Genomic DNA, 22,839 nt, shown 5'->3' on the forward strand with positions numbered 1-22,839 from the left:
ATTTCGTCCATTTAGTGTCCACACACGTACTTATCAACGGTGAAAAACACACCACTCCTACGCCATGCTGGAAGAGATAGGATATTTGCCTCATCTAACTCATTATCTGCTTAGGCCTTGCATTGAGTACTTTATCTTGTCGTTGTAAAAGGGGGATATTCATTCAGATTATTTGTTTATTTACCTGCCAGTCAACGGGAAGTAGTGTTACATCCTCATATGATAGACTCAAGCTATAGAGATAAATAACGCTACCAGGCGTATTGAAGTGTCCTCTGAACTACTGGCTGTGTTATTTATCCGCTATAACTATTGAATTAGATATCCTTGCTTCTCTGCCTGTCAGACCTGTAAAATACTAGCAACGAAAGCTCGAAGTAAGGGAAGTGAACTAACTGGAAGACAATTCTACAACTTCCTACCACCTACGTGCAGCGGAAATATTATCTATACAAAGAAAATCATATAACAAAAAGCACTTGTTCTCATTCTATGCAAAGTCTATGAAAATCAACATATCGCAACATTCATCAGGCCAATCAACTAACAAAACAAACAAATCATTCTAAATCACCGTGAGGCAAGACAAACAAGTGCACAACATAGAGAAATCTCAAATCAGACATTCGCAACCCGCAATCACTTAGCGGCAGCTGCCAAAGCCTCCTGGCGAGAAGGGCTGTTAGGGTCCAAGTAAGGCTTCTCAGCGATACCCATGGTGCGATATCCCATGCGGCCTCCGAGGCCATAGTGGTCCTGGGTAGGGCAGTGCAGGACGCAACGGTTGTCCCAGATAGCTATTGAGGTTAGACAGGGTGTTAGGCATGGTTTGGATTTGGAGGTTGTACTCACCAACATCGCCGGGGTTGTTCCAGCGGAAGCGGACTTGGAGGTCGTGGTTGTCGCCGACGAGAGAGATGATCTTGCTCAGGAGCTGTTCGCTCTCGAAATCGGTAACGTCGTTGACGCGGCGGCAGTGAAGACCGCCTGCGAAGAGGGTCTTCCAGCCTGTTACGGGGTGGGTGCGGACCATGGGCTGTAGAGGATTAGATGGGAACAGAGACTGTGATTGGGGGTAGGCTACGTACGTGAGACTGCTTGAACTGCATGTCGGTGTTGGCGGGAGCACCACGAGGGCCATCGTAGATGCCGGGTTCGGTTTCAGCCAGCTTGCGCAGGGAGGGAACCTCGTGCTGGGCGGTAAGAGACTCGAAGAATTTCTGGTAGGGGGTTGAGAGACGGTCATAGAGCTCGTATCCGGAAGCCCAGAGGGTGTCGCCACCTGGATTCGTCAGTATGTGGGGTGCAGTAGATTGATAGTGGTTAGCGTACCGGTGGGGGGGATCTCGGTCATGCGGAGCATGGTAAAGTCAGGGGGGCAGACTTCATAGGAGCCATCGCTGTGGTACTCCAGGACGGCGCGCTGACGCTTCTGGGTGTTCTCGACACCGTGCAGCTTCTGCTGGCGGCCGGGGTCGAGGACGCCCATTTCTGGGTCATCCTTACGGATAAGGTGGAGGGGGTGCTTGCTCAGACGGTGGCCAGCTGGCTTGCCAGATTGCACACCCAAGCGGTGGGTGAGCTCCTTCTGGAGTTCTCCGTCCAGGTCAGTCTGGGCACGGAAGAAAACAACTCCCCGTTGCGCAACTAGTGTGATCAGTTAGTTGCTGTGTGGCTTTTCTTGTTGTGGGTCAAGATGATACTTACTCGTAATGGCCAGGTCGCGCAAGAGAGCATCGGCATTGGGCGAGTGGAGCCATTCGGCCAAGTTCGCCTTGGGGAATTCAGTACCAATGCAGGGAGTGACCTGGAAGGACTCGTATTGATCGAGAATACCGCTGAGCTGCATAGGCTCGGGGTAGGTGACCTTGGTGGAGTGCATCTTGTGAAGATTGAAGATAGTTGGTTAGAATTGAGTTTGAGATGGTTGCTTTTCTGGTTGCTGTTCTCGTATCCTTGTCGTGATGATGATGAGAGCAAATTCACAGAAACTACGAGGCTATTTATGTCTTCATCTCAACGTGAAATCATGCCATATTGTCCATCTCATCCGACGGCGGTCCCATGAAGCTGCTGTCGGAGCATGTCTGTATGCCTGCATGTCAGCACCTCTCTTTGCGCAATGTCCATACTTCGAAGTGTGCCATACGCGGATTCTGTGTCCTTGCGTACGTTCAACGAGCATGGTGGACCTGCGTAGGGCGGAGGTCCATAGTCGGGGTCTCGGCGAGCGACGCGCGGATACGAGCGGCGTATCTGCTCCGAACGACATACTTTCTCCGAACAACCTATTTTCTCCGGCCCCATGCATCGCTAATCGTCAGCCTAGTTTGAGTTGTGTCACAGAATCCTGCAGGATTCTGCAGGATTTCTGCATTTCAGGCCACCCTTGTTTAGTTCCTGGCACAACGTGGTCTGGCCGGGATGTGCCATGTGGTTGATGCATTGGCGGAAGTCTAACATAGTGCTCGAGCCTCGATGTATCTCATCTCGAACGTAAGATGATGAAGGATTCGGCCCCCAACAGGAGATTAGAAGGCAGTGTTCTTCTTCAGCTGGACCTGAGTCTGTCATTCAGTAGATAGAAGACGAAGTATAAGTAGAGGGTAATTTCTCGTCTCATTTGGGTGGCATCAACATCAAGTCACTCGTTTTACATCTCTATAAATCGTCAGCAAAATCCCACCATGTATTTATCTCTGCGATTGGTCTCCCTGGCGCTATGCATAGCCCCGCTAGCATCTGCCGGGAACAATTCCACCCCCCTGGTTCAAGCCTGCACTGGCTACAGCTTCCCACGTGTCGCCTGCATGTACCGTTATGCGTCGAAAATGCCCCTTGACTTCTACCGCAAGGCCAGCGTCGACATCAGTAACGTGGACACTTACTCATCGACCGAAGTGGCCAATGACGACTCGTTCCAGCAGGTTGGGAAGGCCACATTCCTAGTCTGGGATCAACAGCGTGGTAGCGAAATCCTAGGATCCGACCCGGCGTATGATATTGTGTTTACTATCTCAACTGGCGGACACGAGGCGCCCGTATATGTCCCGGACACCAACGAGCTGTGGTTCTCTGAACTGGGTAAAGGAGAGCTACACCAGCAGGTCATCAGTCTGGATGGTGATTCCCCTACCATCTCAGAGGTTCTGACCGACCCACCTCTCTACGCTCCATCCGGGGCCCGCTATAGGAATGGAAAGATCTATTTCTCCGCTGGAGGTGGCAATTCCACCCTGGAAGGGGGTCCTTATCACCCAGGAATCTACTCGGTGGATCCCAAAACCCGGAAATCCACCATTGAGGTCAACAACTATTTTGGATGGTACTTTAACCAGGTAAGCATGCCCACTGCCCATACGCGAGGCGGGTCCCCTTTGTCGCATTTCTGCACATTGGTGGATCCACGCCTAGTGGCTCACGGACTAACTTTTCAACACAGGCCAACGACATGGATATTGACCAACACGGTCGCATCTGGTTTAGTGATCCTTGTAAGTTCCTGGACCCGGGATCTCACCTTAGTCCATACTGATGCAGCTATAGTCCTCGCCCGCAACCACGGTACCTCGACAGTCGCCCCTCAGGTCCAGGCATCGGTTTACCGTTACGACCCAGAAACTGGAGCAGTGAATATTGTGGATGACACCCTGCATTGTCCCAATGGTGTTGCTTTCTCTCCCGACTACAAAACCCTCTACCTCACAGACACTGATGCCGGTGTCCCCATGATTGACCCGAGAGTGCCATTGAGCGAGGTGCCATCGCTCCAGTACAACTCCACCAACCGTCGCACAGTCTACGCTTTCGACGTGAGCGAGGATGGATCGTATCTCAAGAACCGCCGACCGATCTACACAGCGAAGGACTTCGTTCCTGATGGTCTTAAGGTGGCTAGCAATGGATATGTGATTACCGGGGCGGGCAAGGGTGTTGACATCCTTGATACCACCGGCACACCATTGCTAAGCATCCAGACTAACTTCACCGCCGTGAACATGGTCTTTGGTGGTAAGAACTTGGATGAGCTGTGGATTGTTGGGCACGGCGCTGTTGCGCGAGCTAGACTGAACTTGACTGGTCCTGCTCTAGAGTAAGAGTTGGATTTGTGATTGCCTTTCTCTCCTTTCTTCCTTCTTTCTTCCTTCTTTCTTTCCCGCTTTCTCCCATCCTTCAGTCTTCATTTCTTTTGTTATTTTTTTTTTTTTCTTCTTCTTTTTCTTTCTTCTTAAATATTTTTAGATTTTGTCACACTACTTGTGATCCATTCCCCACTGAGGTGGGTATTCTTTAGTGAAGGTGTTTTTCCATAGAGATCCAATTCTACCGTCGCCGGCTTTCTTCTTTGACTTTTTCCAAACATAAGCACTAGAGTAACTTTGCGACAACATTACTTCGTAGTTCTTGTGTTTTCTTGGCAGGGGGTTTATCCTCGTGTAGAGGTATCAAGATCAGTCAATCGGAGGTCATTTCTGTCACAGCGATAAGGAAGGATTTTCCGAAAGAAATGTGGGAAGATTACTTTAGAGACAAGAAAAGTAAAGTGCTTACGGAGAGCAGTCGATATACGTGGGGCGGGAACCCTAACCCTAAGAAAGCATCAGCAATAGAGGAAGCATACCATCATCGAGTAGGACTTCAACTGAGGACAATAACATAATGATAGTAACATAACAAAGTGATAAAAAAAGACAAAGAAGTTTCTCAGCTAATACGAATTACATGAGCAATAGTCCTCGATTACTCACCCATGGATTGTCATGCTTGCATAAGAGCTGCGGGGCTCGGGCGCCGACCTCCGCCTGCGGTTGCAACGAGACCGAGAAGACCACAAGCTTCCGAACCATCGTCCTCCGATGCCCGACATCATCCAAACCACGGATCACATAAATAACATCCCAATCATGGAGGTCTTGATTCCAACTCACTCAGAATCAATCACTCAATCAGACAATCAATTCCTCAATTACTCAAGTCCTCCATCAGCAATCAACCTTCAAAATGGGCTCCCTTCCTGAGAAAGACTTCCCCCAAGTCCACCGCTTCATCACGACCCACAAGGAAGACGGAACCCCCACCTTCGAGACCAAAATCCCCGAGCCAATCGAATGGGAGCGCACCAACATTGGCGTCGATTTCTTCCTCGCCTACACCCTCGGGTCCTTTCCCGCTCCCCTCAGCCACGATGCCGACTTGAACCAATACAAGGACCACCTCGTCAATCACCCTCCCTTCATGATCCCCGGCGGTGCCGTCGTGCGCTACGTCGACTACCACCCGGGCTGTGAGCCCATGTGGCATCGCACTGTGACCGTGGACTTCGGAGTGGTCATTGAGGGCGAGCTGGAGCTGGAGGTGGAAGGCGGCGAGAAGCGATTGATGAAGAGGGGTGATGTTGCCGTGCAGAGAGGTACCAACCACTGCTGGCGCAACCCCAGCAAGACTCAGTTTGCGCGCGCCTTGTATATTGCCCTGGATGCCAAGCCGGTCATCGTCAATGGCCAGGAGTTGGGCGAGTCGTTGGGCGAGGTTAAGCACTGATCGGTTTTTCTTGGGTTTTGAGAATGGGTTCTAGATATTGTTGTACATTGAAGAATATTTTATCATGAATTCTAAGATTTCTATCTCAATATGAAGCAATTATTACTCCATGTAAATGTACTGGATATAAGTTCACGATAAAGTTTAAAACATGCATAACTTAAGCACTACCAGCATGCCGTCACTCCACCATAACTTCAATTCCAGCAGTATCTCTACCGCCTAATTGACCGCTGTTGAACTAGCCACCGCTTTGTCGACCGCTTTGCTGTCCGTTATCAATTGCCAGCAGATTGTAGAGGAACAACGTCATCATTCATGCTGCTCAACAAAATTAAAAGTGTGGCTTTCCACGATGATTTCCCGATTCCTATCTGATATCCGCTTTACGTAGCACACATGGTGTATGGTCACTGATCGTTTATCCCAGTCCTTTTGCTGCAGTACAGGGGGGGAGTCTCTACATTGCGTGCCTTGGCATATCCATTGCCAGAGAATATATATATCACTCCGCGGAACTCAGATACATGAATGGTTTCCTTAATGAAGAGTAAACGCTGAGCTTTCTCTCCCTTTTTTAATTGGATTCAGTAAGGAATGATGCACAGAATCTATATATAATATATCAAATCCAAACCTGTTGATATAAAGAAGTTATTAAGAGACAAAGAAAATCTTAGTCAGGTTTTACTAAGCGACAGAGAACGCGGAGGTTCCCGGGTTGTCCACGGAGCTGGGTTGATCCGATCCACTTTTCACATGACTGATAAGAGAGTCGGAGGCGGTCAACAAAGCGGTGAGCATACTGCACAGGCCTCGAATGTCGATCATACAATCAATCAATCAACAAACATTTCCAGCCACTGTCGATTTGACGACGGGTCCGAAAACTAGAGAGACACAGACAAAAGTACGAAGTACATGGCTAAAAGATCTCCTAAATTGGGCGCAAGGGCTATTCCAGCCCCGCCCCGAAGTGGATCCCCCTTTCTTTCTCGCCCAACCACATCGTTCTTCCTAAGCGCCCGCACCGAGTTGGTTGGTGATACATACCCACGTTGTTCAATTGCTATGATTTCTTGATTCCTCTTTCCGTCAGATCTCACATCAAACAATAAGTGAATCCAGAACGATGGATATTTATGAAGCAGCAAGCCAAGGCCGCATCGACGCGATAAAATTTGCCGTTGAGCAAGGCTGTGATGTCGACGGTCCCAATGAAGACGGGAAGACGCCTCTCTGGTTCGCTGTGCAGAGTGGCCAGCCAGAAGCCTGCAGATTTCTTATGAGTCTAGGAGCTGGCAGGGGGCCGCAAAATCCTAGCCTCCTCGAAGTCGCTGTTGGAGGGGGGTACGCGGATATTGTCGCACTGCTGTGGCCGCACTGCAATGCAGAAAGGGAACATCGTTCTTTAAAAACTGCCATCTCACTGGGCTTTCATGAAATCGCTGATTTCTTGATAGAGACGGGCGCGTTTGAATACCAGGACTCTGAAGTCAGTGGCACTGAATCCCTCATAGAAGATGGCTCCCCCGAGAGAGAATCCACAGTTTTTCAGCAATGGGAGCGATTTCTGTTCGTGCGACGTGGGCAGAAGCTGCCTTTGCATCGCGTATTTTTTGACTACGCTCTTCTTCTCGCCACGAAGGCAGGCCGCAATGCAGGGCTTCGACTGGTAGAGTTTCTGCTTGGGGAATCCATGCCCGACGTGAACTGCAAGATCATGATCAATGGGCAGTTTGAGACACCTTTGACGGCGGCCGCTGAGAAGGGTAACCTGGAGATCCTCGCAACTCTGATCGACCACCCAAACATCGACTTGACTATTTGTGGCAAGTATAACTGGCCCGCTTTTCTCCACCTGCTAGCCAGCCCTCTGTCTATCTCAACAGAAAGAGGCCGTGTCATTGCACGCCGATTGGCTTACAAGGCTGTCTACAATAGGCTGTTTATTGATAGTCGGGAGATTCGTTTGCAAGGTGCATTCCAGAATGTGCTTCGATTCGGCGACGACGGCCTTGTGAAGCAAGTAATTGATCTCGTTCGTGGCGCAGCAGGAACTCTTATACTACCCCTTCTGATCAGAGCTAACGAGGTTGACGGTCTGACGTGGGTCTTGAACTGCGATGGGGTCTCTTCAAAGAAACCACCACCAGCCTTTTGGGTCTTACTCTGTCAATACTTCAAACGTTATCAAGATCAGGACGCTCTGGGACTTTTCACTAGCGTCACAGAATTCTTGGTAGAAAAGAAAATCTGGAACCAGGCCATTCTGAAATGTCTCCACGCATGCAACTTCTCTTTCATCCAGCAATTTTTCTATCCATTGTCCGAGGCGCCCCCAAAGGAAGTGACAGAAGAAACACTGGTAGGATTCCCAGCGGCGTCTACTAACCACTGCATCATACAAGAATGGGCTGGCCAAGGGTTTGCCCGTGTCGCTTAGTGGAACGCTATTCACTGTGGATTATGGAAGAGCCCAGGCTTCGAAAATCTTCTTTTTTCCAACGCTGATCTAAACGGGTCAGATCCGCATCCTAATGGCCTGGGGCGACTAGAGCTGGAAATAATCCCACACGCATTCTTCGATGACCCATCTAGTGCGGCGCAAAAGATCTCTCTTAGATCCGCTTTACCTTCTGCGAGCCCCAATCCATCTAATCCGCACCTCTACTCCTATCAAATGGAATTGATTCGCCTGGAGCAGCAGAATAAAAGGCGGTTATTTTTTGCCGGAGATACGAGGTGCCCCCTTTCTTGGGCCGCGAAAAGCCACAATGCTCCACTTGTAAATGCTCTGCTACGCAGTCCGCAAGTCAACGTCAATTTTCAGGACCCCTCCGACCGAACTCCGCTTCTGTACGCAATTGCTGTGAATGACAGGCCAATTGTGGAAAGGTTACTGAATCATCGAGATATTGACCTCAACTTGCGGGATGCAGAAGGCAGAACTGCTATCTTCTACGCCGCACAAGGCGGGGATCTGTCCATTGTACAGTTGCTTATTGGAACACAGAACGTGGACTTTTCTATCCGAAACAAAAACGGGAAAAATGTGAAGGAGTTTGCCAAAAAGGCCAAGTTGAAGCAGGATATTGTGGCTGCACTTTCTAACTGACAAGAGACCCAGTATCAGATTCTTACTTTTTCTGGGCTTGAATGGACTGCCTCAGGCTCCCGTCTTGATCATGGCTGCCAGAAGGCTGTTGTCCGATAAGAAATGCATGTGGTGATCACATTCTAGTAGTAAGAGCCCTAATAAGCCAGATTCCTTCTCTTAGCGGGAGATCTCGCAGCATACCAATTGTGTAGTAACAAACACCCCAGGTTTAGAAGCGTTCGCTAGCAAATTATGTGCCTGGAGGTGCTCTGGATAGGAATGCACCTGGTATGCAAAGGCATATAGTGAGCGGGCATTCTTATCATACAAGCGCCAAAGGGGGATCAATAAATGAATTGAGAGAGAGTTTTTCACACTGCTTTACAAAGATCAGGCTATCTGCGTGCTGTGCTCATTTATGGACGGTGACCGTGAACGGCCATTGTCAACGTTAAGAATGTTCTATGCGCGCAATTCTTTTTACTTCCCTGCAAGTCCCTGCAGCAGAACCGGATTCAGCATAAAATTCTCCAAAGAAAACATAACTGCCACCTAGAATAACATTGCTAAATGCCATCGTGTACATAACCTACACTACATAAGCAGCATCAAGCCAGAGTCCCGTGCATTAACCACGTAAGCCCTAACTCGGAGAACACAGGTCAGGAGTAAATCAAAGCATCCCACCATCTCCGACGGGCCAACTCTGCCCCAGCACTCGGAACCCATAATTCAGCCGTATGCAAAGCATCATATCTTCTCCGAGGCTCCGCCCCGCCACGGCATCGGTGGATCTTATCTAGCCGTAAGTCCAAGCATCCACTCATCTCCGGCGGGGCTGACTCCGCCCAGTGCCCAATCTAGTTGAAACGATCTGATATATCGCATAGAAACAGTGCCTGTACGCGGCACCACGGCGCGGGGTTTACGGTCAGACCAGCCCTAAATTAGAGTATGCGTCCACTGTCTACAAAAATAAGCGCAGCCTCTTGTTCAGGGATAATGGAGATCTCTTTATTTTCTTTGATCTCTTTCGCTGATTGCAAACGACTCTAAATCTCACCCTTGACACAAATGAAACCCGACATGAACATCATGAACCCAAATTAACCAAACCACCAAAAGTAAGTCATCAAACCCAAGACAAAAATCAAGCATAAGACCCCTTCAACCCCCACCTAATCCTCGCCACACCCCCCTTCCCAATAGCCCAAAGCTCATCCCTCTCCGCCCCGGCAAACGCAATATTAATCACCGTGAAATTAGTCTGCACCCTCACCAACGGCTCCCCCTCATCCGTCAAAACAACCACCCCCTTCCCCGTCGCCGACACCAAATACCCTTCCCGGGAAGTCTTGATTCCATCCGGCGCATACTCCATGGACAAGTACACGGGGCGTTTATTCAGCAATGCCTTGCGGGACGGCGCCACGTCGTACGCGTAGATGGTGCGGCCTTTGCGCGTGGAGTTGTAGGCGATGTGCGGTGCTGGGTAGATGTTGGGGTCGATGATTGCGGAGCCGGCGCCTGTGTCGGTTAGATAGACGGTTTTGTTGTCCGGGGAGAAGGTGAGTCCGTTGGGTTCGAGGAGGGTGTCGTCGACCATGGTTACGAGCCCGGTTTTGGGGTTGAAGCGGTAGGTGGCGGCGTTGATTTGGGGGGCGTAGGTGTTTACTTGGCAGGGACGGCCGTAATCTTTCGAGTTTTGGGAATTGGTTGTTTAGCTGGACTGTTTGATAGGGGGGTAGGTAGTGGAGTAGGGAGGGTAGGGAGGAGGAAGGCAGTGTTACCATTGTCCGTGAACCAGATCTGACCTTCATGATCGATGTCAAGATCGTCCACTGCATTGAAATAATACCCGTAGTAGTTGTTCAGAAGAGCTTGAGTTTTTCCCGTAATAGGGTCCAACGTATACAGACCTGGACGAAACGTGTAGCCGGCAAGAGACTCGTTTCCGCCTATCGTGGCGAGGTAGAGGAGGCCATCACGGAATCGCGCTCCCGTGGCGGCGTAAATAGGTGGCTGGGCTAGCTTCTCTTCCAAAGTAGGAGGGTCATTGTTCAAGTTAATCACCAGTTGAGGGAGGAATCCCTGCTGTAAGCGGGAGAAGTACAGTTCGTTAGTAGTGGGGACGTACACGGGAGCCTCGTGGGAGCAGTCCTCGATGCTGAACATGAAATCGACGTGCGGGTTGGGACCCAGGATGGCCTTTGCCGCCGATTGGTTCCATACGAGGAAATCGGCATTCTGCAGATCGGAGAAGGTTGGTTCTGACGGCGCGTTGGTGGAGATGTAGGTGTCGGCGTCGCCAAGCACGTTGCGTACTTTGCGCTCGAACTCGCCTTGCAGGAGGGATCCGTAGCGATCAATACAGGCAACCTCCGGGTAGCTGAACCCCGCGCATGACGAGACCAGTGTGGTGATTGGGGGTCCGGCTTGGGGTACTTGGGGTACTTGGAGGGGTGCTTGAGGGCTGGAGTACGCCTGGTATTGCCGGTAGGGTAGGGAGGCGACCCCGAGCAGTGCCTGCAGACAGTGGCTAGTGTAGGAAAGCATCTTTGAATCTGTTCCATAGGATGTGTGATTCTGTCACAATGTCTCCTGTCTCTCTGGTGAAGATTACTTCTTTTAACTACCTTCGTTCTCTGACCTTCGGGCGGTAACGCCTCCATTCTACATACAATCTCGCCTTGCTCGGCTTCAGAAATTGCTATGCTTCGCGCGACTCGGACGCCGGTCCGCGAAGGGGAGGCGTACGCCCCCGAGGACCCGCGTGGAGGAATTTCCAGAAATCGTCTCGGGGTCATACATCCGCATTTTTCTATTTATGAATAAGACCTCTAAGACCCAATGAGAGAGTGAAAGTCCATATTCCCTGTCTTCAGCATCGCAATCATTACACAATGACCGTCACAGACTCCACGCCAGAAGGAAACGTCACTGCAGAGCTCTGCAACTGGGTGACAGAGCTCAAGCCCTCAGACATCCCGGCAGATGTCCTTCAACGAGCCAAACATTTGCTGCTCGACGGCATCGCCTGTGGCCTGGTCGGATCTCACGTCCCGTGGTCCGAGCAAGCGGCCAAGGCCATCGATGACTATGAACCGGAAGGATATTGTAGTGTCATAGGATACAACCGGGTATCAACTATCCAATATCCACCCAATGAATGATTGACTAACGGCAACTAGCGATACGGCCCCCAAGCAGCGGCCATTCTCAACGGTTCATTCATCCAAGCCGTAGAATTAGATGATTACCACAGTGCCGCACCGCTCCACTCCGCCAGTGTCCTCTTGCCTGCATTATTCGCCGCAGCGGAAGTGCAGTCCAAGGGACACCGGAAGAGCGTGGTCTCGGGACTCGATTTCCTCGTTGCCCTAGTGGTGGGATTCGAAACGGGACCACGAGTCGGATCCGCCATGTACGGTGCAGATCTGCTTTCGCGGGGATGGCACTCAGGTCCGGTCTTCGGCTCTCCGGCAGCGGCAGCTGCGTCCTCGAAGCTCTTGGGCCTCAGCCCAGATGACACCGAGTCAGCGGTCGGGATCGCCTGCACACAGGCGGGCGGGCTGATGGCAGCACAGTACGAAGGAATGGTGAAGCGTGTACAGCACGCGTTCGCCGCTCGCAACGGACTCTTCGGTGCTCTCTTGGCTCGCGACGGATACGTCGGAATCAAGAAGGTGTTCGACCGCAGCTATGGCGGTTTCCTCACCATGTTCACACAAGGAAACGGCCGGACTCCGCAGTATAAGCCGGAGGAGGTAACGACCGCACTGGGGAAGGAGTGGCAGACGACGAATATCCGCGTGAAATTGCATGCCTGTGTCGGCGGCTGTCACGGACAGATTGAAGCCCTGGAGAAGCTCCAGCGGAACTACCCTGACCGATTTGCTGTCGACCAGCTGCACAATATCCGTCGCATTACGGTTTCCCTGTCTGAGCCGGTGTTTGCGCACGATGGCTGGGCCCCGGAGGAGCGGCCGTTGACTGCGACTGGCGGGCAGATGAACGCGGCGTACATTGGTGCCGCGCAGCTGGTGTATGGACAGGTGCTGCTCGATCAGTTTGAGCCTCATGCTTTGGACAGTGATGCCGTCTGGAGTCTCATTGACAAAACCACCTGTGTTCATAGCTCGGAGTTCGATAAGCCAGGTCATCTCTGCGGGGCACGCATCGTGGTTGAGTTTAACGACGGGGAGACTGTGGAAGATGTGGTTGCCATGCCGAAAGGTTTTGATCCACCCATCACGGACGATGAAATCCGTGAGAAGTGGCGCAAGCTGGCGAGTTCCGTGATCGACTCGGAAAGACTGCAGAGAATCGAGAACTCGGTTCTGTCTTTGGAGACTTCAGCTGATGTGTCGGAATTGTTAGCTCTGATCAGCGGTGAGCTGTAGCACAAGTGGTTCGAGATTCTAAGGAAGTAGTAATGATTGGCATGTCAACGAATTAGAAATAGAATAATCTAGTTTACAAATTTCATCTCTTTCTCTTCAGTACAATCTGTGCCCAATGCAGCGGCCGAGGTAAACTGACCACTCCGGTAAGCTAGAAATCTGTTCTGCTTCCTACAGCTCAATCAGTACATCCTATAGTAGGCTTGCCAGATTGGTAATGTAGGATTGGTAATCTCCAATTTCCCATCGGACTATTGGCACTGCATTAATTGCATTCACACTATCCCTCGTTAGGTGTTGATCATCTAACTAAACCATAGTGCGTGGCATTCTGAAAGTCCTTGTGGACTGTTCGCCCCCAAGCTTGACACCTCAGCCAAGTAGATAATCTCTGTCATTTCAATTTCCGTCTGGTTTCTCACGTTGCAGCTGTATGGTGGAGAAATTGAGAACCCATACATACTCTACAGGCTCTACTTGCCTGTCACAGTTGTGAAGCCCGATTAGCTACGAATATGACTATAGTATCATCTATCTAGAGAGATATAGAATTACTTAAAACATGCAAGCTAGGTAGAGGATTTGTGACGTATCACTACTCATGTTAGTTCAATTAGCCCCAAACTGTACAGTAATACTGTTTAATCCAACCAGATCGTCATATCAAGGTAGTTACTTTGAGATGATTACTAAGAACGGATGAGGGTTCTGACGGCCATTTGGTGTCACGTGCTTACATAAGCCCTCAACGGTCTTTGTCAGGAAGTTAAGAAATGAAGCATTGTATTTGTTCAGTTGAACCCTGAAAGGGGGACCAATTACTCATTTCAAATTCTACTCGTAGTATGATTACTATGCCCAACTAGATCAAAACAAGTGGAGAAGGAACACTTACACTGCTGACGAAGGAACAACAAGCCCGATGATTAATGGCTCGGGGTACGGCCGCCGAGCACCGCGTACGTACGCGGTGTACGAGACGATCGCCAGCTCTGATGGGAGTATATAGTTCTAGCCCATCCGTTGCCAAGACAAAGGCAGGAGTAGGATCAGAAACATATTCCCATGATAGAGAAGGATTAAATTTGGCTTCATTCCTTCGACACACCTATTTTTGTTAATTTGGTGTTTCTTGCTTTTGTTTTCTAGATTTGTTCTCCATACGCGGGGTCTTAAACGATTTTTGACCCGACTCTTGAACCTCTCATCCCTACCTCTTCTGATTACCATCCTCCACATATTCGTCCCAAATGGCGGTAGCTGAGTTACCCAATATTGTGTCTACGGACTCTTCACCCTCCCCTCATCCGGGTAGTCGACTATCATCGGAACCTACCGACATCGAAAGCCAGAAAGCTCCTTCAAACGCCGAGCCCAAGACGGATCCAAACCTAGTCACCTGGGATGGACCGGATGATCCAGCCAACCCCCAAAACTGGTCCTTCGCATACCGGGCGTTTGTCACAGCCATCTGGGTCTATGGAAACCTCTGCACATGTATCGCCAGTAGTATCTTCAGCAGTGGAAGTGGCCAAATCGCCCAACGGTTTCATGTCGGCAGTACGGTGGTGACACTTGGAATCAGCTTGTTCTTGCTGGTAGGTCGTATCTATCATTCTTTTTTCTTGTCTATGTGAAAGACTGACTAGATAGGGTTACACTGTTGGTCCGCCCGTATGGGGTCCTTTGTCTGAGCGATTCGGGCGTAAGTGGCCCATGGTCATCGGTATGGCTCTTTTTACCATCTTCTGTATACCCGTGGCCGTGGCGAAGAATTTGCAAACGGTCCTCATCGGTCGGTTCCTGACCGGAGTCTTTGGCGCGGCTCCCTTGTCTCTTGTCGGAGGTTCATTGGTGGATATGTGGAATCCCGCGCAACGTGGTGTGGCGATGGCATGTTGTATCGGCACAATCTTTGGCAGTCCGGTGTTGGCCCCTTTGATGGGTAACTTTATCGTGGAAAGCTATCTGGGGTGGCGGTTCACACAATGGCTCAGTTGCATCATGGGCGGGTCATGTACAGTTCTGGTGGTCTTTGGGCTGCCCGAGACATTTGCCGGGTCCATCCTGCGCAAGAAGGCTGCAGCCATCCGCAAGGCGGGCAACCCGGACGTCCACACGGTGTATGATGGGAAGCAAAAGGGAATCAAGGATATATTCGTCATCTTCTTGCTGAGACCATTTGGTTAGTACACTGTCCCTCGTGTGACTCAAGACATGCTAACAGTGCACAGCACTTTTGGTTACCGAGCCGATTCTTCTGCTGGTCACTATCTACCAGGTAAGGAAAACCGCTATAGAACATTTACATACGTATGCCCTGACAAATGTACTAGGCTTTCATCTATGGCATCTTATACCTCGTGTTCGTTTCGTACCCTATCGCCTTCCGCGAAGTACGTGGCTGGTCGCTGGGAATCAGCGCCCTCCCATATATCGGCATGATGGTCGGAATTCTGATCGGTTGTGCCATTGTGGTCATACAAACGCGACGCAACTACGACGGGAACAAAGCCGTGGTCCCCGAGCAACGCCTGCCCCTCATGATCGCGGGAGGATGCCTGCTCCCCGTCGGACTCTTCATCTTCGCCTGGACATCCAACCCCAACATCCACTGGGCTGGCATGGTCATCGGAAGTGCCCCCGTCGGCACAGGCATGTACATGGTCTTCGTGCAGTGTCTGAACTACCTAGTTGACGTGTACCCGACCATCGCCAACAGTGCGATCGGCGCCAATACCTTCGTGCGTAGCTTCTTCGGCGCCGGCTTCCCACTCTTCGGACCTTTCATGTATCACAACCTTGGCGTGGCCTGGGCGTCGAGTACCCTCGGGTTCATCAGTATTGCGATGATCCCGATCCCCGTACTCTTCTATCGGTATGGTGCTCGGATTCGGTCGTGGTCCAAGAATAGCAAGCACACGTGAGCCTCCCATGGATAAGCTTCGTTCTGCTGGGTTGGTGGCCAGCTATTTCGAACTCTCCTGTCTCTTGTCTTTTTTAGTCTCTTTCCCGGCTTTTCGGGCTTTTCCTTTCCTGTTTAGACTCGCATTTTCTGGTTTGCAAAATGTTGATATGACCCAAGAAAGTACTAGTGATGAGTATAATATAATAATTTATGAATGAAGATGTAATGGCAAGCTTCTTAAGACTGCATTGAACAATCGTTATTTTAGTATCTTCACCGCCCGTTCGACCGCCTTTATGTTCATGGTTTTTGCGTGTTGATATTGCCGGCAGAAGATATTAAATCAATGAATTTATCTCATTCATCTCGAGAAGACGAACATTTTGATGCAGTTGAAAATCTGCTGAACACCTTTTAATGAATATGGTAAAATATCTTTTCTGACTCAGCAGGTAGTAGCTTATTCGAGACTTGTTTAATTCTACTAATAATTAATAGAAAACAAATTGTAGTGGCTATTTCAATTGCGAGGCAAGTATATATATTTTGTTGTTGGGGCCGCGGCGGCCAATGCTTTTTTGTTGTACATCAAGTACTTGGTTTGCAATAGCTTATCAACATCGCTCTAGAAAATCCTAGGTATCATAAACTCATATACAGAACATCCAAAATGAGTGCGTAGCAGTGATGAATGTGAGAAAAAACGCCGCCCGGGTCGTGATATAAAAAGTAATGGCCAAATCAAAGGTGGTATCATGACATTATGCTTCGGGTAAATTCGGGGTCGAAAAGTGGTTCAGACGAGTTACAGGGTACTTCAGCCGGTACCCACATTGATGGATGCATGGTCACCGCGGGATTATCACCGCCTTGAGCGAACGCCGGGACGGTACTATCGCCGGTAGACGACGTGGTCAATCCAAAGGCAGAAAATTGAGGGTCCAACAGGCCTTCTGAGGGTACTGAAGGACTAAGGCCACAAAGCATCTCGTCGCGGCTCATCGGAAGGTTCAGCGAGGCCCACGCGTCCGGGGGTATGGACGAGAGCTCAGATTCTGAGGGGGGAGTGCGGTCGGAGAGGCCGGTCGAAGAGCCATCCATCGGGCCCCAGTCACCGGCTACCGCAGAGCGGGACAGGCAATCCTTTATGGTATCCAGCATGTCGGTACACCATTTCAGCCCGACTTCGAGTCGGGCAAAGTACGCTTGAGGGAAGTCCGCATAGTGCAGGAGCTCGAGATGGCGGCGAGTCTCATGGATGAGTTGTCCGTCCTCCGTGCTGTCAGGCTCGCCATCTGTCAAACAGAAAGAGAAAAGATCATGGACAGCAACGAGGGGATAGTTTCGAAACATCCTAGGGGTGGTCAGCGACTTCACGGAAGCCTGGACAGGATCGAACAACAAACCTGGCTAAGACGGCACATCGCGCGAGCGTGATGCTACGGTGATCCCCGGCGACCTGAGCGATGAGTTTGAGCGCACTGCGGGCGGGATCTCGATACCGCTGCTGGGAGCGTGCATTACGGTCACAGCGATGTACGAGAACCTGGCTCACCATGAAACAGTATTTCAACTCGAGTTGCATGGGCGCTAGGTCAGCCATCTTCTCGAGAATAGGCGAACTTAGGAGCGCATGGTATTTGATATTCCATTCATTCAATGAACCCCATAGCTGCTGCACCTGGCGACTCCGATCGGCCGCGCCGGCGAGGACAGCTCGGGAAGAATAGAGATTGATGAAAATCTGCTCCCAGATCGTCATCATATGCACGTAGGCGGCGTTGAGCCGCAACGGGAATGGTGCACGCTCCCCGCAGCTCCTCAATTGGATATCGGAGTCGAATAAGTATAGATCACAGGGCTGGCCTGTTAGGAAGGCTCGCTGCTTATCCATGGTGTATACCACCCAGAACAGCCGTTCACGCTCAGGCATTTTTTCCCATCTCATACTTCGTGCTCCATGAGCCCTATGGAGCCCCGTAGAGCGGGCCACTTGGCAGACTGCCTGACAAACCTTTTCAAACACTACGCTACCATAGAATTCCCTAGCGACGAGAGCCTGTACACAACGGATTAGCTTGCTTTCAAAATTTTTTATACTCGTATATAAGCTTCAGGAAAGTTGATGACCATCCTTACCAGAGTCAAGAGCACCTGAACATTGATTAGACATGGCGCAGTAAACCGGTTCAGATCCGCCAATGCTCGATCGCAATTTTTCAGGAAGGAGGGGAGCATATCATCGTTCATGCTGACTAGATGGGAGGCAGTTGCGCGAGCGACACGAGCATCCAGGGCTACCGTCAGAATGATGATGTTGGTAAAAGTAAGGGCCCACGCATCGCCGGTTCCAGCGGACAATGACTGGTAGTGGGTATCGATGGCTTTCCCCAGAGAGGAGTCGTCGAAGATAGGCGTATGGATATTGATATGGCGTAGGAAGCCATCCAAGGATAGCTCTAATAGGTAGCGAGGCGGTGTACTGATGGGTCGGTGATCACTCACGATGACGGGTTCGTGACAGAGGCCGCCAAAGGGAAACTGCTCCAGCTGATATTCCAAACTTGCTTTGAACCCGGGTTGCTGGGCGATCACCTGCCACAATTCCGATCCTTGCGGCACATCCTTGGTCAGCCACCGGGTAATCTGTCGCTGCAGGTTCTTAAACAGTGACAATGCGGCCGGGTAGTCCAGCAGGCGTTGGCCGCCCTGGTCAAAATCGACGAGATCGCCGTTGGGAATCTCCGGATCGCAGTCTTCGGAACCGTCCACCTCCATCAGGTGGGGGGATCGGCACGAGGTGGAGCTCTTCGGAGTATACGTGGTGTATATGGCTGCGGGTTCGGACGCCCCCCAGGGATTATCCACCTGCGATGGGACCGGGGAGTGGGAGCACCGACATGGCTGCTGTTGCTGCAGCTGCTCCGATAGCTTCGCCAGCGAATTATCCACCCGATCGAGGCGGGCCACGACACCGCTGAAATCATTTAGGAGTTGTTTGGTGCGGTCGACGCGCTTCGGGGTAGTGGCAAAGTCACATTCGACATCCGCCCGGCGACAGTTGGAACACTTTGGTTGCTGTCGGTCGCAGCGAATCTTCCGTGTGCGACACTGATTGCAGGCAGGACTGGAGGTGTTGTCTGGTTGGGACCGCGGGCGTTTCTTGTTGGTAAGGCTGGGTATGGCTGGCGATTCACTCCGTTCCCCCTGATCCTGCTGCGTTTGGTCTCGAACAGTGGGATTTGCATTTTCTGGGGCACCAGTCGCCCTGTTAGGGGTCCGGGCCGTCATGAAGAAATGCAAGTGCGGTTGGTGGAGGGAGGGGAGGAGAGTTCACAAGAAAACAGAAGAGGATCGAGGGAACTCGGAGGCGCGCTATCGGTGGGGTTAATCCATAGTAGGGAATGGGCGGGTTGGATGCAGAAAAATATAAATAGAAAAAAGAGGGTGTGAGTCGTCACAGGGAGCAGAGTATGGCTACCACGAGATTCAGGTGTCAACTCATGGACCTGCGCACAAGGACTAAGAAGTGGTTTAAGTAAGCGATGAAGACAAAGGGAAATGAGATGGGGGAATGACTTCAGAGCCTGAGGCACTCTGACCCATCGCGGAAGAAGCCGCTAGTCTACATCCGGAATTGGCCTAAGGCACCAAGGCTTGGTATTTTTCTGTCGAGTTAGTAGTATACATCGAATGGGATATCAATTTTTGAGAGGACGAGCTAACTCCCCCCACTGTATGAATCCAAGTACAATCTACCATAGCTCCACTAGCTCCAATGGGCCTGTAGTATCGAACTGTAGAATCTCCTTGATGCCCAGCACTTCTATGCTATCGTCCATAAAGTGATCATTGTTCCATCGGGGAAAGAACCTCTCCACAGTCTTTTTCATTGCAACCTTCTCTGAGAATGTGCGAGGCACCTCATCCCCCTTACCCAAAATCCTAAGCAATGTCGGCATTTGATAAACTGGAAGCATGGTTGAGAGATCTTTCCTGATGCTCTGTAATGTAACACACGTGTGGTCCTGGCGAAGACGTACAAGCGCTGCTACACGGTTATCGCATCGTGCATCTGCAACAGGGAGGATATGAGCTTCCTCAATATAGGGGAGACTTGAAAGACAGGACTCTACATGAAGCCTAGGGATCTTGTGATCCCAGAATTTGAAAACTAGAGGTACATGGTTCAGCAGCCGTATGTCAACTTGTATGAGGCATAACAAGTTCATGGCAATGAATGAGGATACGGGATCAGACACTTACAGTCCGCCTTGTATCTACCTCGGAAGATGAAGTTCTTTCCCTGTCGTTCGACTAAATCGCCCGTCTTATAGAACCCTTCGGAATCGAAGCACGATGCAGTGAGCTCCGGAGAGTTGAGGTATCTAAAGAAGAGGACAGGCTATGTCAACACATATGTACGGTTCACCATGGCATAAAGCAATAGTAGTGCGGTACAGGAATAATAAAGGGGGTCGGGGGGGGTAGTATTACTGTAAGAGAAGAGTTGGAGCTTTGACAAGCAACTCTCCGGAATCTCCATCCGACAGTTTGACTGTGACATTCGGTGCCGGTGACCCAATAGATGCCTAATGACCACCACATTCGAATAGGTCAGCCAAGGATCCCGAGGCGACGAGCGTCTCAGATAAGTAACATACCTCTTCACTCGCTGACGCCTCCGGATCGGCCACAGTAAGGAGGCCCGCTTCAGTACTCCCATATATCACCTTTATAGGCCGCCCTCCCCGCAGATTCAGCCAGAACTGTTTGACGGGAACTGGAAGAATTCCACCCAAGGTAATTGGGGTTCGAATGTACTGGGCCCCCCGGATATATGCCTGGACAGAAGGCTCGGGAAGCTTAGAGATGCGCTCCTGAAACACTTTCATCATTGTATACCAAGAGGTCGGAGAGAAGTGAATCTTGGTGATTTCACAGTCCCGAAACCGATCCCAGATCAAATCATAGCGGGCGTCAAGCTCATGTAGCTCGACTCGCTCCCCCCGCAGAATGTGGAGCAGGACAGAAATAAAACAGGTTGACCAGCAGATAGAATCATATATCAGACAGAGCTCATCCGTCAACTCGGACTGTTGGACTGAGAATTTGGCGTACAAATACCTTCGAGCATGCAGAACACCTTTAGGGGCCCCTGTGGTCCCGGAAGTGAAGAACAGAAAGGCAGGTAAATCGTCTGATGGAATTGAATCCTCATCTAGAGTATACGACTCAATGGGGGGACGGCCAGGGGACAGTACTGGGATCGCAAGTTTGAGGATTCCTGTCTGCTCTTGGAGTTGTGTGGCCAGTTTTGTCTGCTGGTGCTGGGAACCGACTAAAACACACGTGGCTGAACATTGTTTCAAAGTATATGCTAATTCCTCTAAAGATGCACCGGCCGCTGTAATAATTTGTTGACCTAATCAGATCTTGCACGCTTATATTCCTAGCAACGTTTGGATTTGAACTTACAGATGGGCACACACACACACCTCCAACGGCGAGAATTGCCAAGGAAGCTACTGTAGATTCATAGCTGGTTGGAGCTAGAATCCCAATAAAAGCACTACCGACAGTACTAGGGCCCTGTGAGAGGCTATCTCGCAACTGCTGTGCGAGTTGAACCGCATCATGGAGGAGATGGCTGTAGCCTGCCTGGACATGAAGATTTCGATCATCGATCACGACTTCATCAGGGCTGTTTCGCGCAATAAGAAGCAATTGCGAAAATATTGGATCTGCAGGTAGAATCATGGTCACTGAGTTAAGGAATAGAGTGTCGTTCAATAGTGTCACCGTCAATCAATGTAAGTATCTAGTTGCTGTGCTTCAGGAGACCATGCGTCTTTGGCCAGCCATCGCCATCAGTCTACCCCGTGTGACACCCCCAGAAGGCTGTGAGATCGATGGCTCCTGGGTGCCAGGCGGTACTAAGGTCGGCGTTAGCCAATGGTCCGCATACCGTTCCGAGCGCAATTTCGCGCGAGCCGATCAGTTTCTCCCGGAAAGGTGGTTGCCGGAAGGAGAAGAAGAGTCTTTCATCAATGATACTAGGGCGGCATTTCAGCCATTCAGTACCGGCCCGCGAAATTGCCTGGGAATGAAGTAAGCTATACCTATGCCATGCAGTTCGGGTTAACACCGTTTTACTAGTCGGCTAACCAGATTCCTAGTTTTGCCCGGGCGGAGACTCGAATTATTTTTGCTCGCTTGTTGTTGGACTTTGATCTAGAGCTTTTGACCGGCCGGGATGAGTGGGAGGCGCAGAAGGTTTATATCATCTGGGATCGGTGCCCCCTCTATGTTCGGGTCAGACAAGCGAAGAGACGATGAAACACAGGAGCTGCAAAGAATTTATTCTGGAGGTTTCCTAGTCATACTGTCATAGACTTCAACTAAATGCTTCTCCATGTCATTCTATCATATAAAGCTCATTTATATTTTGGAACCAACTCACTAGAGGCGAAACCCCCCTTGACGTTTTCTCGGAGTTCCCCATATCGTGGAAAACTCATATCATTATATTTAAATCTATTCCTTAATTAATGTTGACCCTTTGTGACATATATTGCCGTAGTTTTATCAACAAAGAGGGGATGTTAATCAATATTCTATTGCCGAAAGTAGACGTTTCCTTGTCTAGCTGGAGAGGGTCTGACTGAGCCTGCTGAGATAAGATATCAGGAAGGATTTCTTGCTGAAGAATGCAAGCGGCATCCCTTCTGACTGGTGCTTAGATCAGCACGGTCTGAGGGTTGTTTTTTATTTATTTCTTTTTCTGAGTCAGGACGACATGAAATGAGACCATGCACGCGTGAGGAAAAGGTACAACCGGAAGTATGCAGGGTGCACAACATGTTCACGGAGGACAACAACGCTCC

General features: G+C 50.3%; 10 protein-coding genes across 10 annotated transcripts; 6 read left to right on the forward strand and 4 right to left on the reverse strand.

The window, feature by feature from the left end:
* Positions 1-639: 639 nt before the first annotated feature.
* On the reverse strand, positions 640-1,882 carry AO090010000168 (TauD/TfdA dioxygenase family protein; the record flags this gene model as incomplete). The annotated part of the gene is made up of 5 exons (XM_001827151.1): positions 640-797; positions 853-1,036; positions 1,089-1,282; positions 1,333-1,647; positions 1,708-1,882. 5 exons carry the CDS (start codon positions 1,880-1,882, stop codon positions 640-642), a joined length of 1,026 nt encoding a protein of 341 aa, XP_001827203.1.
* Positions 1,883-2,687: 805 nt separating this feature from the next.
* On the forward strand, positions 2,688-4,097 carry AO090010000167 (SMP-30/gluconolactonase/LRE family protein; the record flags this gene model as incomplete). Its single annotated transcript, XM_023233782.1, has 1 exon — positions 2,688-4,097. One exon carries the CDS (start codon positions 2,688-2,690, stop codon positions 4,095-4,097), a length of 1,410 nt encoding a protein of 469 aa, XP_023094065.1.
* A 904-nt stretch (positions 4,098-5,001) lies between these two features.
* Positions 5,002-5,840, forward strand: AO090010000166 (cupin domain-containing protein; the record flags this gene model as incomplete). The annotated part of the gene is made up of 2 exons (XM_023233783.1): positions 5,002-5,529; positions 5,787-5,840. 2 exons carry the CDS (start codon positions 5,002-5,004, stop codon positions 5,838-5,840), a joined length of 582 nt encoding a protein of 193 aa, XP_023094064.1.
* An 833-nt stretch (positions 5,841-6,673) lies between these two features.
* On the forward strand, positions 6,674-7,987 carry AO090010000165 (uncharacterized protein; the record flags this gene model as incomplete). Its single annotated transcript, XM_001827148.3, has 1 exon — positions 6,674-7,987. The coding sequence occupies one exon, from the start codon at positions 6,674-6,676 to the stop codon at positions 7,985-7,987; it is 1,314 nt and encodes a 437-aa protein (XP_001827200.3).
* A 237-nt stretch (positions 7,988-8,224) lies between these two features.
* Positions 8,225-8,659, forward strand: AO090010000164 (ankyrin repeat domain-containing protein; the record flags this gene model as incomplete). Its single annotated transcript, XM_023233784.1, has 1 exon — positions 8,225-8,659. The coding sequence occupies one exon, from the start codon at positions 8,225-8,227 to the stop codon at positions 8,657-8,659; it is 435 nt and encodes a 144-aa protein (XP_023094063.1).
* A 1,132-nt stretch (positions 8,660-9,791) lies between these two features.
* On the reverse strand, positions 9,792-10,247 carry AO090010000163 (SMP-30/gluconolactonase/LRE family protein; the record flags this gene model as incomplete). The annotated part of the gene is made up of 1 exon (XM_023233785.1): positions 9,792-10,247. The coding sequence occupies one exon, from the start codon at positions 10,245-10,247 to the stop codon at positions 9,792-9,794; it is 456 nt and encodes a 151-aa protein (XP_023094062.1).
* Positions 10,248-10,312: 65 nt separating this feature from the next.
* On the reverse strand, positions 10,313-11,197 carry AO090010000162 (uncharacterized protein; the record flags this gene model as incomplete). Its single annotated transcript, XM_023233786.1, has 1 exon — positions 10,313-11,197. One exon carries the CDS (start codon positions 11,195-11,197, stop codon positions 10,313-10,315), a length of 885 nt encoding a protein of 294 aa, XP_023094061.1.
* A 347-nt stretch (positions 11,198-11,544) lies between these two features.
* Positions 11,545-13,044, forward strand: AO090010000161 (MmgE/PrpD family protein; the record flags this gene model as incomplete). Its single annotated transcript, XM_001827144.1, has 2 exons — positions 11,545-11,781; positions 11,833-13,044. 2 exons carry the CDS (start codon positions 11,545-11,547, stop codon positions 13,042-13,044), a joined length of 1,449 nt encoding a protein of 482 aa, XP_001827196.1.
* Positions 13,045-14,294: 1,250 nt separating this feature from the next.
* On the forward strand, positions 14,295-15,971 carry AO090010000160 (MFS transporter; the record flags this gene model as incomplete). The annotated part of the gene is made up of 4 exons (XM_001827143.3): positions 14,295-14,642; positions 14,698-15,229; positions 15,279-15,325; positions 15,381-15,971. 4 exons carry the CDS (start codon positions 14,295-14,297, stop codon positions 15,969-15,971), a joined length of 1,518 nt encoding a protein of 505 aa, XP_001827195.1.
* Positions 15,972-16,705: 734 nt separating this feature from the next.
* On the reverse strand, positions 16,706-19,243 carry AO090010000159 (uncharacterized protein; the record flags this gene model as incomplete). The annotated part of the gene is made up of 3 exons (XM_023233787.1): positions 16,706-17,306; positions 17,359-18,011; positions 18,053-19,243. 3 exons carry the CDS (start codon positions 19,241-19,243, stop codon positions 16,706-16,708), a joined length of 2,445 nt encoding a protein of 814 aa, XP_023094060.1.
* Between the last annotated feature and the right edge of the window lie 3,596 nt (positions 19,244-22,839).

The sequence above is a fragment of the Aspergillus oryzae genome, chromosome 8 (genome assembly GCF_000184455.2).
Source record: "Aspergillus oryzae RIB40 DNA, chromosome 8".
NCBI lineage: Eukaryota > Fungi > Ascomycota > Eurotiomycetes > Eurotiales > Aspergillaceae > Aspergillus > Aspergillus oryzae.